General features: G+C 40.8%; 1 protein-coding gene across 3 annotated transcripts in view; it reads left to right on the forward strand.

The window, feature by feature from the left end:
- The window catches only part of LOC109907915 (potassium voltage-gated channel subfamily KQT member 2), a 44140-nt gene that overhangs the window by 16670 nt on the left and 11634 nt on the right, over positions 1-15836 (forward strand). For 2 of the 3 annotated variants that reach the window (XM_020506213.2, XM_020506214.2), the window contains exons 7-11: positions 308-403; positions 608-702; positions 3804-3866; positions 4247-4276; positions 8689-8879. In XM_020506213.2, coding sequence (XP_020361802.1) covers positions 308-403; positions 608-702; positions 3804-3866; positions 4247-4276; positions 8689-8879 — 475 coding nt within the window. Of the gene's footprint in view, positions 1-307; positions 404-607; positions 703-3803; positions 3867-4246; positions 4277-7468; positions 8880-15836 lie in introns of those variants that run through there. The other variant, XM_031794100.1, reaches the window with a different exon arrangement.

Consider the following 15836-nt stretch of genomic DNA (forward strand, 5'->3'; position numbering starts at 1 on the left):
CTCACAGTTCTAGCCGTACGGCCAAGTGCATGAACTCCAATGGTTATATTCCGGAACATTTTGCAATGTTCTGTGTCATTAGTACACTTTAGAGTTGTTGTTCTCTTCAATTGTGCGCTTCTGCTTAGGAAAAACATGGCCTGGTACAACACTTGCATTTAAAACGTTCCGATAACCATTATTATTATTATTATGTTTTAATCTGTTAGTCCTACATTCTAGTTTCAGATGTTCATATTCAAGAGGGTAGAGATATTCTGACGGTGTGTAAATGTTCTCTTGTATTCACACCTACTCACATGCGCAGGGTATCCTGGGGTCTGGTTTTGCTCTGAAGGTCCAGGAGCAGCACAGACAGAAGCATTTTGAGAAGCGACGCCAACCTGCTGCTGGTCTGATACAGGTGGCCAACACGCACCACCATTTAGCCTGGACACACCCACTGACACATTGTGTAACATTTTTACTTTATTTTAGATTTTTTTTTACCAGGTTCTTTCTGACTGATTTTATTGAATTATATATCACCTGTTGGGTCATTGAACATCCTCTGCATTATGACATTGTCTGCATCACTCGCAAATAACACCATTTGTCTCACAAATAGAATGCTTGGCGATTTTATGCTACGAATCTCGCTCGGACTGATCTGCTGTCGACGTGGGATTTTTATGAGGAGAACGTTTCTCTCCCAATGTACAGGTACAGACCATATCTGTTCTCTATACTTTATTTACATTTTTATCCTGGAAATGAAATGAAATTTTATCCTTGAAATAACACTAACCAGTCTGGCTTTCCAATTTGAAGTTGAACTCTAATACCTTTCATTTTGAGATACTGCTGGGCTTTCAAAGCACAACTAATACAGGGCCTTCAGAAAGTATTCACACCCCTTGGGGCAAAAAAGTATTTAGTCAGCCACCAATTGTGCAAGTTCTCCCACTTAAAAAGATGAGAGGCCTGTAATTGTCATCATAGGTACACTTCAACTGTGACAGACAAAATGAGAAAATAAAATCCAGAAAATCACATTGTAGGATTTTTTAATGAATTTATTTGCAAATTATGGTGGAAAATGAGTATTTGGTCACCTACAAACAAGCAAGATTTCTGGCTCTCACAGACCTGTAACTTCTTCTTTAAGAGGCTCCTCTGTCCTCTACTCGTTACCTGTATTAATGGCACCTGTTTGAACTTGTTCAGTATAAAAGACACCTGTCCACAACCTCAAACAGTCACACTCTAAACTCCACTATGGCCAAGACCAAAGAGCTGTCAAAGGACACCAGAAACAAAATTGTAGACCTGCACCAAGCTGGGAAGACTGAATCTGCAATAGGTAAGCAGCTTGGTTTGAAGAAATCAACTGTGGGAGCAATTATTAGGAAATGGAAGACATACAAGACCACTGATAATCTCCCTCGATCTGGGGCTCCACGCAAGATCTCACTCCGTGGGGTCAAAATGATCACAAGAACGGTGAGCAAAAATCCCAGAACCACACGGGGGGACCTAGTAAATGACCTGCAGAGAGCTGGGACCAAAGTAACAAAGCCTACCATCAGTAACACATTACACCGCCAGGGACTCAAATCTTGCAGTGCCAGACGTGTCCCCCTGCTTAAGCCAGTACATGTCCAGGCCCGTCTGAAGTTTGCTAGAGAGCATTTGGATGATCCAGAACAAGATTGGGAGAATGTCATATGGTCAGATGAAACCAAAATATAACTTTTTGGTAAAAGCTCAACTCGTCGTGTTTGGAGGACAAAGAATGCTGACTTGCATCCAAAGAACACCATACCTACTGTGAAGCATGGGGGTGGAAACATCATGCTTTGGGGCTGTTTTTCTGCAAAGGGACCAGGACGACTGATCCGTCTAAAGGAAAGAATGAATGGGGCCATGTATCGTGAGATTTTGAGTAAAAACCTCCTTCCATCAGCAAGGGCATTGAAGATGAAACGTGGCTGGGTCTTTCAGCATGACAATGATCCCAAACACACCGCCCGGGCAATGAAGGAGTGGCTTCGTAAGAAGCATTTCAAGGTCCTGGAGTGGCCTAGCCAGTCTCCAGATCTCAACCCCATAGAAAATCTTTGGAGGGAGTTGAATGTCCGTGTTGCCCAGCAACAGCCCAAAAACATCACTCACATCACCAGCAACAGTGTGTGAAAACCTTGTGGAGACTTACAGAAAACGTTTGACCTCTGTCATTGCCAACAAAGGGTATATAACAAAGTATTGAGAGAAACTTTTGTTATTGACCAAATACTTATTTTCCACCATCATTTGCAAATAAATTAATTAGAAATCCTACAATGTGATTTTCTGGTTTCTTTTTCTCATTTTGTCTGTCATAGTTGAAGTGTACATATGATGAGAATTACAGGCCTCTCATCTTTTTAAGTGGGAGAACTTGCACAATTGGTGGCTGACTAAATACTTTTTTGCCCCACTGTAGGTAGAGTTATTAAAGTGACCATGCGTATATAATAACAGAGAGTAGCAGCAGCGTAGAAGAGGGTTGGGGGAGGGAGGCAGGCAATGCAAATAGTCCGGGTTGCCATTTGATTAGCTATTCAGGAGTCTTATGGCTTGTGGGTAGCAGCTGTTAAGGAGCCTTTTGGTTGTAGACTTGGCGCTCCGGTACCGCTCGCCGTGCGGCAGCAGAGAGAACAGTCTATGACTTGCGTGACTGGAGTCTTCCTCTGACACCGCCTAGTATATAGGTCCTAGATGTCAGGAAACTTGGGCTCAGTGATGTACTGGACGGTACGTACTACCCTCTTGTGCCTTACGGTCAGATGCAGAGCAGTTGCCATACTAGGTGGTGATGCAACCGGTCAGGATGCTCTCGATGGTGCAGCTGTAGAACTTTGAGGATCTGAGGACCCATTCCATGTAATGTGTATGCTTGTAATCATTAAGGACTGGAGAGTTTTTCAGGATAAAAAATTTTACGGAATGGAGCTAAGCACAGGCAAAATTCTAGAGGAAAAACTGGTTCAGTCTGCTTTCCGCCAGACACTGGGAGATGAATTCAACTTTCAGCAGGACAATAACCCAAACTACACTGAAGTTTCTTACCAAGAAGACAGTAGATGTTCCTGAGTGGCTGAGTTACAGTTTTGACTTAAATCCGCATGAAAATCTATGGCAAGACCTAAAAATGGTTGTCTAGCAACGATCAACAACAAATTTGACAGAGCTTGAAGAATTTTGAAATAACAATGGGCAAATGTTGCACAATGCAGGTGTGGAAAGACTCACAGCTGTAATAGCTGTCAAAAGTGCTTCTACAAATTATTGACTCAGGGGTGTAAACACTTACATAAATTGGATATTTCATTTGTTTTTTCATCTAAAATTTCAGTTTGCCATTATGGGTTGTTGTGTGTAGTAGATAGGTGAGAGAGAAAAAAATATTGAATCCATTTTGAGCTCAGGCTGTAACACAACAAGATGAGGAATAAGTCAAGGACATATGAATGCTTTCTGAAGGCACTGTAGCTACTTTGAAAATGAATCATTCTGTTTACCTTCTAAGTCTGATGGAATCATTGGGAAATTAATCTGCAGGCTGCAATATTTGGCTTTCTCAAAGCAGCCACATACAGTGTTCTGTGCAGCAGTGTCTAAGGAATGGTTCTATTTTGAAACAGTATAATGTTAAGCTTCAAAGCTCCAGACGAGAGGGCCACTGAACATAAGAAGTCATTTGTTTTTTGAGAAAGACATGCACTAGCCTTCCAGTGGGATGTATAAAAGATCATGAAAACCGTCTCATCTTCTCTCTCCAGACTCATACCCCCCCTCAATCAACTGGACCTCCTGAGGAATCTGAAGGCCAAATCCTTCAGCAGGTCTGAATATACAGTAGGAGGAGGAGGATTATGTGAATGGAGAATTCTTTCTTTTTGGAGAATCTCACCTGAATTCATAGTCTCGTGGTGTCTCAGGGCTGCAGTAACTTACTGCTAATCACCCAATTAAGTCAGTGCCTTGACAACTCTGTTTCTCTTTTTTCCCCTTGCTACTTGACAGGTGCTTGCTTACCCAAATGCTAAGTCCTGATGATCTTAATGACATATAGCTACTGCTGTTGACTTTTTCAGATATTCACCCTTGTCCTAACCTCTCTGACTTTAATAACCAAAATAATGCTGCCTGTTGGGATTTGTCACGGAAATGCATGTGTGTGTGTCTCTGTGTGTGTGTCTTTTTCATTTGTCTGGAAACAAAGGAAGGACTCTCAGACAGAAGCCTCCCCCAGGTCTGTTATTCAACCAGCCTTTGTTGTTTTACCACACACTTCTTCTACCCCCTTTTGGCTTTTACTTCAATTCTGCTCAAAGCTGCTGAGGCACTCTTCTTGAGGGAGTGTGTGTGTGTGTCCCGGGGCAGAAAGGACTGAGGTTTTGATGAGTCTTGTTTTTTTACAATGTGTGTCAGATATGGATGTACCTTTTTGATAAGATCCTCCTTCAAGAACAGTGGCCTTACATTTACCCACAGTGCCCTAGCTCAGGGGTTCCCACACTTTCTTATTCAGGCCCCCCTTCCAGCATTGGGAACCCCCCCATCTATTTCTATGCGCACAGGCACCGTTCGTGACACAAACTGTTCACACATGTGCAGGTTTAAATGTGCAGGTTCAAAGCTTATTTTCCTGTAATTCTACACGTTTTGCCATGGGGTGCAGAGAAAGTGTTGCAGTTTTGAAGCTCATTTTCTTGCAGTGTCTAATGTGTATTCATGAGATATTTGAATGACTCAAACCTTACAAAAACATCTATGGGCAAAAAAAAAAAATTGCGAAAAAAGTTACCTGACTTGGGCTAGTTGATCTGGACATTCCTGACAAGTTATATATACAGTCGCTTTCTAAGGTAGGCAATGGCTGACACGAGAAGAGGATAACTGATGGTGCACAACCCAATTTCGAAATTGTACCTTGTTCATTCTATTACAACCTTCAAGATTAATTTGAAAGCAGGATGAGTTCCTTAAATCAATCTACCGTACCAGTCAAAAGTTTGGACACCTACTCATTCAATGATTTTTATTTTATTTTTACTACAATGAAATTATTACTATTTTTAATACAATGAAATAACACCAATGGAATCATGTAGTAATCAAAAAAGTGTTAAACAAATAAATGTTTTTTTTTTATAGTGGAGGTTCTTCAGAGAAGCCACCCTTTACCTTGATGACAGCTTTGAACATTGTTGGCATTCTCTCAACCAAGCTTCATGAGCTTGTCACCTGGAATGCATTTCAATTAACAGGTGTGTCTTGTTAATTTGTGGAATTTCTTTCCTTCTAAATGTGTTTGAGCCAATCACTTGCATTGTGACAAGGTAGGAGTAGAATACAGAAGATAGCCCTATTTGGTAAAAGACCAAGTCCATATTATGTTAAGAACAGCTCAAATAAGCAAAGAGAAACGACAGTCAATCATTACTTTCAGACATGAAGGTCAGTCAATCCAGAACATTTCAAGAACTTTGAAAGTTTCTTAAAGTGCAATTGCAAAAACCATCAAGCACTATGATGAAACTGGCTCTCATGAGGACCGCCACAGGAAAGGAAGACCCAGAGTTACCTCTGCTGCAGAGGTTCAATAGAGTTAACTGCACCTCATATTGCAGCCCAAAAATAAATGCTTCACGGAGTTCAAGTAACAGACACATCTCAACATCATTTGTTCAGAAGAGACTGTGTGAATCACCAATAAGAAGAAGAGATTTTCTTGGACCAAGAAACACAAGAAATGGACATAGACCAGTGGAAATCTGTCCTTTGGTCTGATTAGTCCATATTTGAGATTTTTGGTTCCAACCGCCGTGTCTTTGTGAAACGCAGAGTAGGTGAACGGAGGATCTCCGCATGTGTGGTTTCCAACATGAAGCATGGAGGAGGTGGTGCTTTGCTGGTGACATTGTCATGATTTATTTAGAATTCAAGGCACACTTAACCATCATGGCTACCACAGCATTCTCCAGCGATAGGCCATCCCATCTGGTTTGTGCTTAGTGGGACTATCATTTGTATTTCAACAGGACAGTGACCCAAACACACCTCCAGGCTGCGTAAGGGCTATTTGACCAAGAAGGAGAGTAATGGAGTGCTGCATCAGATGACCTGGCCTCCATAATCACCTGACCTCAACCCAATTGAGATGGTTTGGGATGTGTTGGACCACGGAGTGAAGTAAAAGTAGCCAACAAGTGCTCAACATGTGTGGGAACTCCTTCAAGACTGTTGGAAAAGCATTCATCATGAAGCTGGTTGAGAGAATGCCAAGAGTGTGCAAAGCTGTCATCAAGGTAAAGGGTGACTAACTTTGAAGAATTTGATTTGTTTTTTGGTTACTACATGATTCCATATGTGTTACTTCATAGTTTTGATGTCTTCACTATTATTCTGCAATGTAGAAAATAGTACAAATAAAGAAAAACCCATGAATGAGTAGGTGTGTACAAACTTTTGACTGGTACTCTATATATATTTTTGATCTATCTATCTATTTATAGATATATTTCTTTGAGGGGGTGGGGACCCCCGCGCCCCTGACAGTTTGGGAACCACTGCCCTAGCTAAGCTCACTTTGCCCTCACTGCCAACATTAAGCTTTTATCCACAATTCTAGGTCCTTTCCCAAGATCAACATTTGAAATGTGTTAATAACCCCGCCGGCATAGAGAACATGGCCTTAGTGACCCAGTAACATATATGAATTTCATAATGGGTCACTGTAAGGCCATGGCTTTGCGATTTGTAGAACGATTACATTTAACAGCCAATGCTGATATTTCTGCCTACTGTTTCTGATTGACAGAGGGCTTTGCATAGGCGCTTTGTTGCGTTTTTTTTGTGGAACAAAAAAAATATTCTTGCAATGTTTATTTTCCAGAACGGTATGGATCACTTTTGTTCCAGGTTCTGTTTCTGTTCCTTGAACAAATAAATACAAATCCTATTGGAAACAAGTAGAGGGTGTTACATTTACGGTATGTGATGCAAGGTGCAACCTAAACGTGTAAACATCATTGGAAAGGAAAAGGCTCAACGCTCGCTTTACCATTACAAGTTCTTAGTTTTATTAAGTACGTTTATTTTCCTGTTTTCCTGGTCTTGCATTAATAATGCAGTATTTTGGTCTGTGTTATTGTGTAAGGCCCCACTGTTATAAAATGATAACCGATTCGTCATATCATTCCAAACAGTTTTTTTTTTCTCCCATTATTTTCTGATTAATCAAAGTACTTAGAATATGTTCTAAGTCTTCAACCATTCCTCATCTTCTACCATTGCTCATTCTTGCATCATATCATCCTCTTACTGACCATTACAAGGCCAGCCACTTCCTTTTTCAGATGCACTTAATTCCTCCATCACTGTTATCTTTTGTGTCTCCTCTACTGCCCACCATTCCACTATCTCGCTCTCCAATGTCCAGTATTGACCATTCACACAAAGACGACATGCTTTGTGGGTGCTGCCCGAGAACCTATAGGTACTGTTGCACAGATACTAACATCTTCACTGCAAGTATTTAAGTCTCTATATACCTGTCCTTACTTTCCTATCTGTTCTTATATTTTCCCACTTTTGACACATGTTCAGCTGAGTAGATGAAGCACATGACTAGCTGACTCTTTTTAATCCCCCTCAGCTATTGAGAATCAGTCAAATGTAACATTAAATTATCCACATAGCATATAGACATTCACTTTTTCTTTGAAGTAAAAAACAGAATATTTTCTGCACATTTACCTGAACAGCTTCCTAGAAAATACAGATGTACGTCTTAGTTTTTTGTGACAGAGCACTGATTTGTTGTTTCTCTTACGCAGTTTTTTTCCCCGCTTGTTGGCTTTTTGCTTAGTCATCCCTTTGACAACGTTTGTTGAAAAGCAAGAAAACAACATGCCTTTTACGTTGGTATCTAACAAGCATTTCCTTTGAAATGATTCCCACATACAGTACAGTGGGAGACATGATGGTTAACCCTGTCTGCATGACCTGATTACTTTTTGCATAGAGATGACAACCCTTTTTCTTTTTGAGGCCTATCACTGTGCTTCCCATGCATGCTTGCTTGTTGCTTCTGCTGCTTGCCTGACGAATGCTCGACTATGTGCACACGGAAAAGGCTCCTTCCGCTGTAGGACATTGCCTCATTTTAAGTTACAGTAAGAGGTAAGACCTTTAATCGCACACATATCTCAGACATCACACTATGCTCGCATCACATTACTACTTTATGTATAAGCAGGTATAGATATACAGTAAGTGGCTCCATGTTAACATGCTATAGTTATGAGTGAGAATAGCCAACATAGTCAAGCCCACATCATTACTAAAGTTGACTAAAATGTATTCTTGATTAATTAACTGCTTGTTGACACATTGACACTGCCAAGCTATTTTAGTTTCGCTACCCATATGATACTTGAACTAGACATAGTGAACACAGCCTAGACAATATGTCTAAAGTAACTCTTGTTCGACACAGCCCTATATTGCTCTTATACTGCACAGTATGCACATGAGTCATATCACCATGGGAACTCAAACCCACATGGATTATCCTTACATCACAGCAAAAGATGCATCATCCATACATATCTATCTCCCTCTTACGCCGTTCTGTATTTCCTTCACGGGTCCCTGTAGCCGGAAGCCTAGCCTAAAGGACAAGGTGCATCCTAGTCCTTCCAAGATGGCTGGGGCCACAGGGAGGTCCCAGTCCCCTGGGCCTGAAGACGGGGCAGAGGGAGGGCCGAGCTGGAGCTTCGCTGACCGGGCCCAAGGGGCCATGCATGCTTTCCGTGCCAGGGGCAGCACCTCGCGCCAAAACTCAGAGGGTGAGAAGATTCTAAATCTGCACCACTGGTTATATGACTAGCATTCTGTGTGATTAGCTTATCTTCTTTAGATAATAACAATATTGTAATATTTCTATATAGACATTACACTGTTGCAAAGTAGGCTATGCAGTACAGTACACTGCCAGATATGCAAAAGACAAAGAAAACAGTGCATATGCTCACAATGGTATAACACATTCTTCGGATGATAGTCCAAGGAGTTGGACCTAATTAGCTTGGCAGATACCAAATATAATGCTAGGCAAGAAAATATATAGTCAAATAGCTTATTATCTTGACAACATATTTTCAAATATAATGCAAGTCAAGAAGATAATAAGCTATCTTCTTGACCAGTATTATATTTGAAAATACGCTATCTGCCTAGCTAATTAGGCCTAACCCCTAGATCAATCGTCCAATGAATGTGTTTAACCATTGTGAGCAAGTGAACCTGTGAATTTTATTTGCTAACATTCTTTGACAAGCGCTAGCGTTCTGTTGGACAAGCTACTACCTGCCTACCATTCTGTTTGACTAGACATGTACCTAAATACATTCTGTGAAACTAGTTGTCTACATGACTAGCATTTCTGTTTGACTATTCATCTAACTGAATACTATTCTGTAAAACTAGTTGTCTACATCAGGGTTTCCTAAACTCGGTCCTGGGGCCCTCCCCTGGGTGCATGTTTTTTTTCCCCCCTAGCACTACACAGCTGATTCAAATAACCAACTCCTCATCCAGCTTTGATTATTTGAATCAGCTGTGTAGTGCTAGGGCAAAAAACGAAACGTGGAATGAGTTTGGGAATCCCTCTGTTTGACTAGCCATCTAACTGAATACTATTCTGTAAAAATAGTTGTCTACAATATAGCATTATAGCATTCTGTTTGATTAGACATCTAATGGAATACCAATTTGCTTATCTTTGTCTACCTGGCAAGCATTCTAGCTACTTGACTAGCATTTTGACTTTGGCTATCTGCCTGAGAGGCATACTGTTTTCTATCTACGGTATCGGACTAGCAATCTGTTTGACTAGCTACTGTATACCTGGCTAGCATTCTGTTGAACTACTATTGTATTTACCTGTACAGCTTTCAGGTTCACTAGCTACCTCCCGAGCTAGACATCAGTTTGACTATCTATCTGACTAGCATTCTGTTTGACTATAGTTATCTACTGGACAACCTTCTGTTTGTTGTCGTTAGCTCTACTGTATGTCCTCAACTTGGAGTTCAGAGGATGTGCAAGGACGTTTTACTCTGTGGCCCCATGCCAGCTGTCACCCAGCGTGCCAACTGTAGTCTTTAAGGGATGTGCCAATGGCACTTCATCAAAGTGATACTCCAGAACTTTTGTATAATTTCAGCCAGTAGTTTTGAAAGTAGTGCTCACAAGCCAAAAATGGTTCCCTGAAAATTGTGCACAATTGTGTACTACGTCATCCATTTTGTATGATATGTTACTTGTTGCAATTCGTGTGATAGTTTACTAATTTCAATTCATTCAGTAAGTGCTTAAGATCCCAGCATGCATCTTTAATTACGGTCTAGTGTCTGGAAGATGCACTAATGTTGCAGTCAGACAATGCAGATGGGATGCAGAGTAAGGTTGCGAGTAAGGTTGCCAATGTCAATGCCCGTTCGTTGGTGGTTGGTCAACGATACTACTCCTAGAAGTGGGAACTATGGACAGGATTCTTCAATGAAGTGATTGTTGTCATTCAATGAGAGACTACTTGTTTTCATGCAATGTTTTTCACATGAGAAATATTACACCAAACATCTTAAGCCTTATTTAAACAGGGTTTGATTTACTGGGGGTGGGCGGGTAATGTAAGTATGTGAACGAGCACAAACACCATCTGTAATTTTAGTCCTGTCCGAATCTGTCATGTCTTAATTTTTTACATTTCCAGCCAGAATAACCTACTGTTTTTTGGCAAACTCTAATGTCCTCTGGCAATACTATCCCCGTGCGAATCAACATCCCTGTGTTTTGAGAGAAATGTCTGCGTTTGACAGGTGTTGATCACGGTTTGAGGAAGAAAACAATAAATTATTTGATAAATTGAATGAAGTGCTGTGCATAGCCTATGTATACAGTTGAAGTCTGAAGTTTACATACACCTTAGCCAAATACATTTAAACTGTTTTTCACAATTCCTGACATTTCATCCTAGTAAAAATTCCCTGTCTTCGGTCAGTTAGGATCACCACTTTATTTTAAGAATGTGAAATGTCAGAATAATAGTAGAGAGAATGATTTATTTAAGCTTTTATTTCTTTCATCACATTCCCAGTGGGTCAGAAGTTTACATACACTCAATTAGTATTTGGTAGCATTGCCTTTAAATTGTTTAACTTGGGTCAAACATTTCGGATAGCCTTCCACAAGATTCCCACAATAAGTTGGGTGAATTTTGGCCCATTCCGCCTGACAGCTGGTGTAACTGAGTCATGTTTGTCGGCCTCCTTGCTCGCACATACTTTTTCAGTTCTACGCACACATTTTCTATAGGATTGAGGTCAGGGCTTTGTGACGTCACTCCAATACCTTGACATTGTTGTCCTTAAGCCATTTTGCCACAACTTTGGAAGTATGCTTGGGGTCATTGTCCATTTGGAAGACCCAAGCTTTAACTTCCTGACTGATGTCTTGAGATGTTGCTTCAATATATCCACGTAGTTTCCCCTCTTCATGATGCTATCTATTTTGTGAAGTGCACCAGTCCCTCCTGCAGCAAAGCACCCCCACAACATGATGCTGCCACCCCCGTGCTTCATGGTTGGGATGGTGTTCTTCGGCTTGCATTATCATTATGGCCAAACAGTTCTATTTTTGTTTCATCAGACCAGAGGACATTTCTCCAAAAAGTACCATATTTTTTTCCCATTTGCAGTTGCAAACTGTAGTCTGGCTTTTTTATGGCGGTTTTGGAGCAGTGGCTTCTTCCTTGCTGAGCGGCCTTTCAGGTTATGTTGATATAGGACTCGTTTTACTGTGGATATAGATACCTTTGTACCTGTGAAGATGCTGGAGGAAACAAGGTCCTTTGCTATTGTTCTGGGATTGATTTGCACTTTCCGCACCAAAGTACGCTCATCTCTAGGAGACAGAGCACGTCTCCTTCCTGGGCGGTATGACGGCTGCATGGTCCCGTAGTGTTTATACTTGCGTACTATTGTTTGTATAGATGATGTTGGTACCTTCAGGCGTTTGGAAATTGCTCCCAAGGATGAACCAGACTCGTGGAGGTCTACAATTCTTTTTCTGAGGTTGATTGGCTGATTTCTTTTGATTTTCCCAGGATGTCAAGCAGAGGCACTGAGTTTGAAGGTAGGCCTTGAAATACATCCACAGGTACACCTCCAATTGACTTAAATGATGTTAAATAGCCATGACATAATTGTCTGGAATTTTCCAAGCTGTTTAAAGGCACAGTCAACTTGGTGTATGTAACACCCTAGACCCACTCCAATTTGCTTACCGCCCCAACAGACGACTCAATCGCAACCACACTGCACACTGCCCTAACCCATCTGGACAAGAGGAATACCTATGTGAGAATGCTGTTCATCGACTACAGCTCAGCATTTAACACCATAGTACCCTCCAAACTCGACCCTGGGTCTCGACCCCGCCCTGTGCAACTGGCTACTGGACTTCCTCACGGGCCGCCCCCAGGTGGTGAGGGTAGGTGACAACATCTCCACCCCGCTGATCCTCAACACTGGGGCAACACAAGGGTGCATTCTGAGCCCTCTCCTGTACTCCCTGTTCCCCCACGACTGCGTGGCCATGCACGCCTCCAACCCAATCATCAAGTTTGCGGACGACACTACAGTGGTATGCTTGAGACCGAGAGACTGAAAAAAAAGCTTCTATCTCAAGGCCATCAGACTGTTAAACAGCCACCACTAACATTGAGTGGCTGCTGCCAACATACTGACTCAACTCCAGCCACTTTAATAATGGAAATTGATGAAAGTTGATGTAAAAAATGTATCACTAGCCACTTTAAACAATGCCACTTAATATAATGTTTACATACCCTACATTACTCATCTCATATGTATATGTACTAGATGGCACAGCAGTATTCAACTGACCTAAACCTTTGGAAAGTTCACTTTTTCAGCCTTAAAACACATCTCAAGTGCAAGTTCACTGTTTAGCTCATCTGAAGAAGAGCTAGAAAATTTAGGATGTCTGCTGCGGATCAGAAGAATATCGTAATGATTAAAATCACACTTCCTCAATTCTAATTTTATGGTGACACTATACCAAATATGGTTGGGTATGGTTTCGAAACTTGGAAACATTGCTCCTGTTATTAGTGTAGCGATGTTATCGCCTGGACTTGTTGAAATATCTTCACACCTAGAAAAAAACCTCTAGCCTTCTGACATAACTTTCAATTTATAAAAAATGAAGAATTACAGGGACTCGTCTAACTTTTCACACCACTCAGGCCGACACTTGGCTCCTGATGAACAGTTACTTTGCTGACGTTGCTTCCAGTAGCAGTTTGGAACTCTGTAGTGAGTGTTGCAACCGAGGACAGATGATTTTTACTTGCTTCAGCACTCGCCTATCTCGTTCTTTGAACTTGTGTGGCCTACCACTTCGCTGCTGAGCCATTGATGCTCCTAGACATTTCCACTTCACAATATAACAGCACTTACAGTTGACCTTGGGCTGCTCTAGCAGGGCAGAAATTTGACCAACTGCCGCGTTGAAAGTCAGTGAGCTCTTCAGTAAGGCCATTCTACTGTCAATGTTTGGCTGTGGAGATTGCATGACTGTGTGCTTTATTTTATACACCTGTCAGCATCAGGTGTGGCTGAACTAGCTGAATCCACTAATTTGAAGAGGTGTCCACATACACATATATATATATTATATATATATATATACATAAAAGTATGTTTTATATATATACAGTGCCTTGCGAATGTGTTCGGCCCCCTTGAACTTTGCGACCTTTTGCCACATTTCAGGCTTCAAACATAAAGATATAAAACTGTATTTTTTTGTGAAGAATCAACAACAAGTGGGACACAATCATGAAGTGGAACGACATTTATTGGATATTTCAAACTTTTTTAACAAATCAAAAACTGAAGAATTGGGCGTGCAAAATTATTCAGCCCCCTTAAGTTAATACTTTGTAGCGCCACCTTTTGCTGCGATTACAGCTGTAAGTCGCTTGGGGTATGTCTCTATCAGTTTTGCACATCGAGAGACTGACATTTTTTCCCATTCCTCCTTGCAAAACAGCTCGAGCTCAGTGAGGTTGGATGGAGAGCATTTGTGAACAGCAGTTTTCAGTTCTTTCCACAGATTCTCGATTGGATTCAGGTCTGGACTTTGACTTGGCCATTCTAACACCTGGATATGTTTATTTTTGAACCATTCCATTGTAGATTTTGCTTTATGTTTTGGATCATTGTCTTGTTGGAAGACAAATCTCCGTCCCAGTCTCAGGTCTTTTGCAGACTCCATCAGGTTTTCTTCCAGAATGGTCCTGTATTTGGCTCCATCCATCTTCCCATCAATTTTAACCATCTTCCCTGTCCCTGCTGAAGAAAAGCAGGCCCAAACCATGATGCTGCCACCACCATGTTTGACAGTGGGGATGGTGTGTTCAGGGTGATGAGCTGTGTTGCTTTTACGCCAAACATAACGTTTTGAATTGTTGCCAAAAAGTTCAATTTTGGTTTCATCTGACCAGAGCACCTTCTTCCACATGTTTGGTGTGTCTCCCAGGTGGCTTGTGGCAAACTTTAAACGACACTTTTTATGGATATCTTTAAGAAATGGCCTTCTTCTTGCCACTCTTCCATAAAGGCCAGATTTGTACAATATACGACTGTTTGCTGCCCTATGGACAGAGTCTCCCACCTCAGCTGTAAATCTCTGCAGTTCATCCAGAGTGATCATGGGCCTCTTGGCTGCATCTCTGATCAGTCTTCTCCTTGTATGAGCTGAAAGTTTAGAGGGACGGCCAGGTCTTGGTAGATTTGCAGTGGTCTGATACTCCTTCCATTTCAATATTATCGCTTGCACAGTGCTCCTTGGGATGTTTAAAGCTTGGGAAATCTTTTTGTATCCAAATCCAGCTTTAAACTTCTTCACAAACAGTATCTCGGACCTGCCTGGTGTGTTCCTTGTTCTTCATAATGCTCTCTGCGCTTTTAACGGACCTCTGAGACTATCACAGTGCAGGTGCATTTATACGGAGACTTGATTACACACAGATGGATTGTATTTGTCATCATTAGTCATTTAGGTCAACATTGGATCATTCAGAGAGAGTTTGCTGCACTGAAAGTAAAGGGGCTGAATAATTTTGCACGCCCAATTTTTCTGTTTTTGATTTGTTAAAGTTTGAAATATCCAATAAATGTCGTTCCACTTCATGATTGTGTCCCACTTGTTGTTGATTCTTCACAAAAAAATACAGTTTTATATCTTTATGTTTGAAGCCTGAAATGTGGCAAAAGGTCGCAAAGTTCAAGGGGGCCGAATACTTTCGCAAGGCACTGTATATATATATATATATGTTTTTATAAATATATGTTTTTATAAATATATATATATATATTTTATATGTGTGTGTGTGTGTGTGTGTATATGTATATATATATGTGTATATATGTATATGTATATATGTGTGTGTGTGTGTGTGTGTGTGTGTGTGTGTGTACGTACACATACACATATGTATATATATATATATATATGTATATATGTATATATGTGTGTACGTACACATACACATATGTGTATATATATATATATATGTATATGTATATGTGTATGTATATGTGTATATATATATGTGTGTATATTACCAGTCAAAAGTGTGGACACCTACTCATTCGAGGGATTTTCTTTATTTTTACTATTTTCTACATTGTAGAATAATAATGAAGACGAAA

This window comes from Oncorhynchus kisutch, linkage group LG17 (assembly GCF_002021735.2).
Source record: "Oncorhynchus kisutch isolate 150728-3 linkage group LG17, Okis_V2, whole genome shotgun sequence".
Lineage (NCBI taxonomy): Eukaryota > Metazoa > Chordata > Actinopteri > Salmoniformes > Salmonidae > Oncorhynchus > Oncorhynchus kisutch.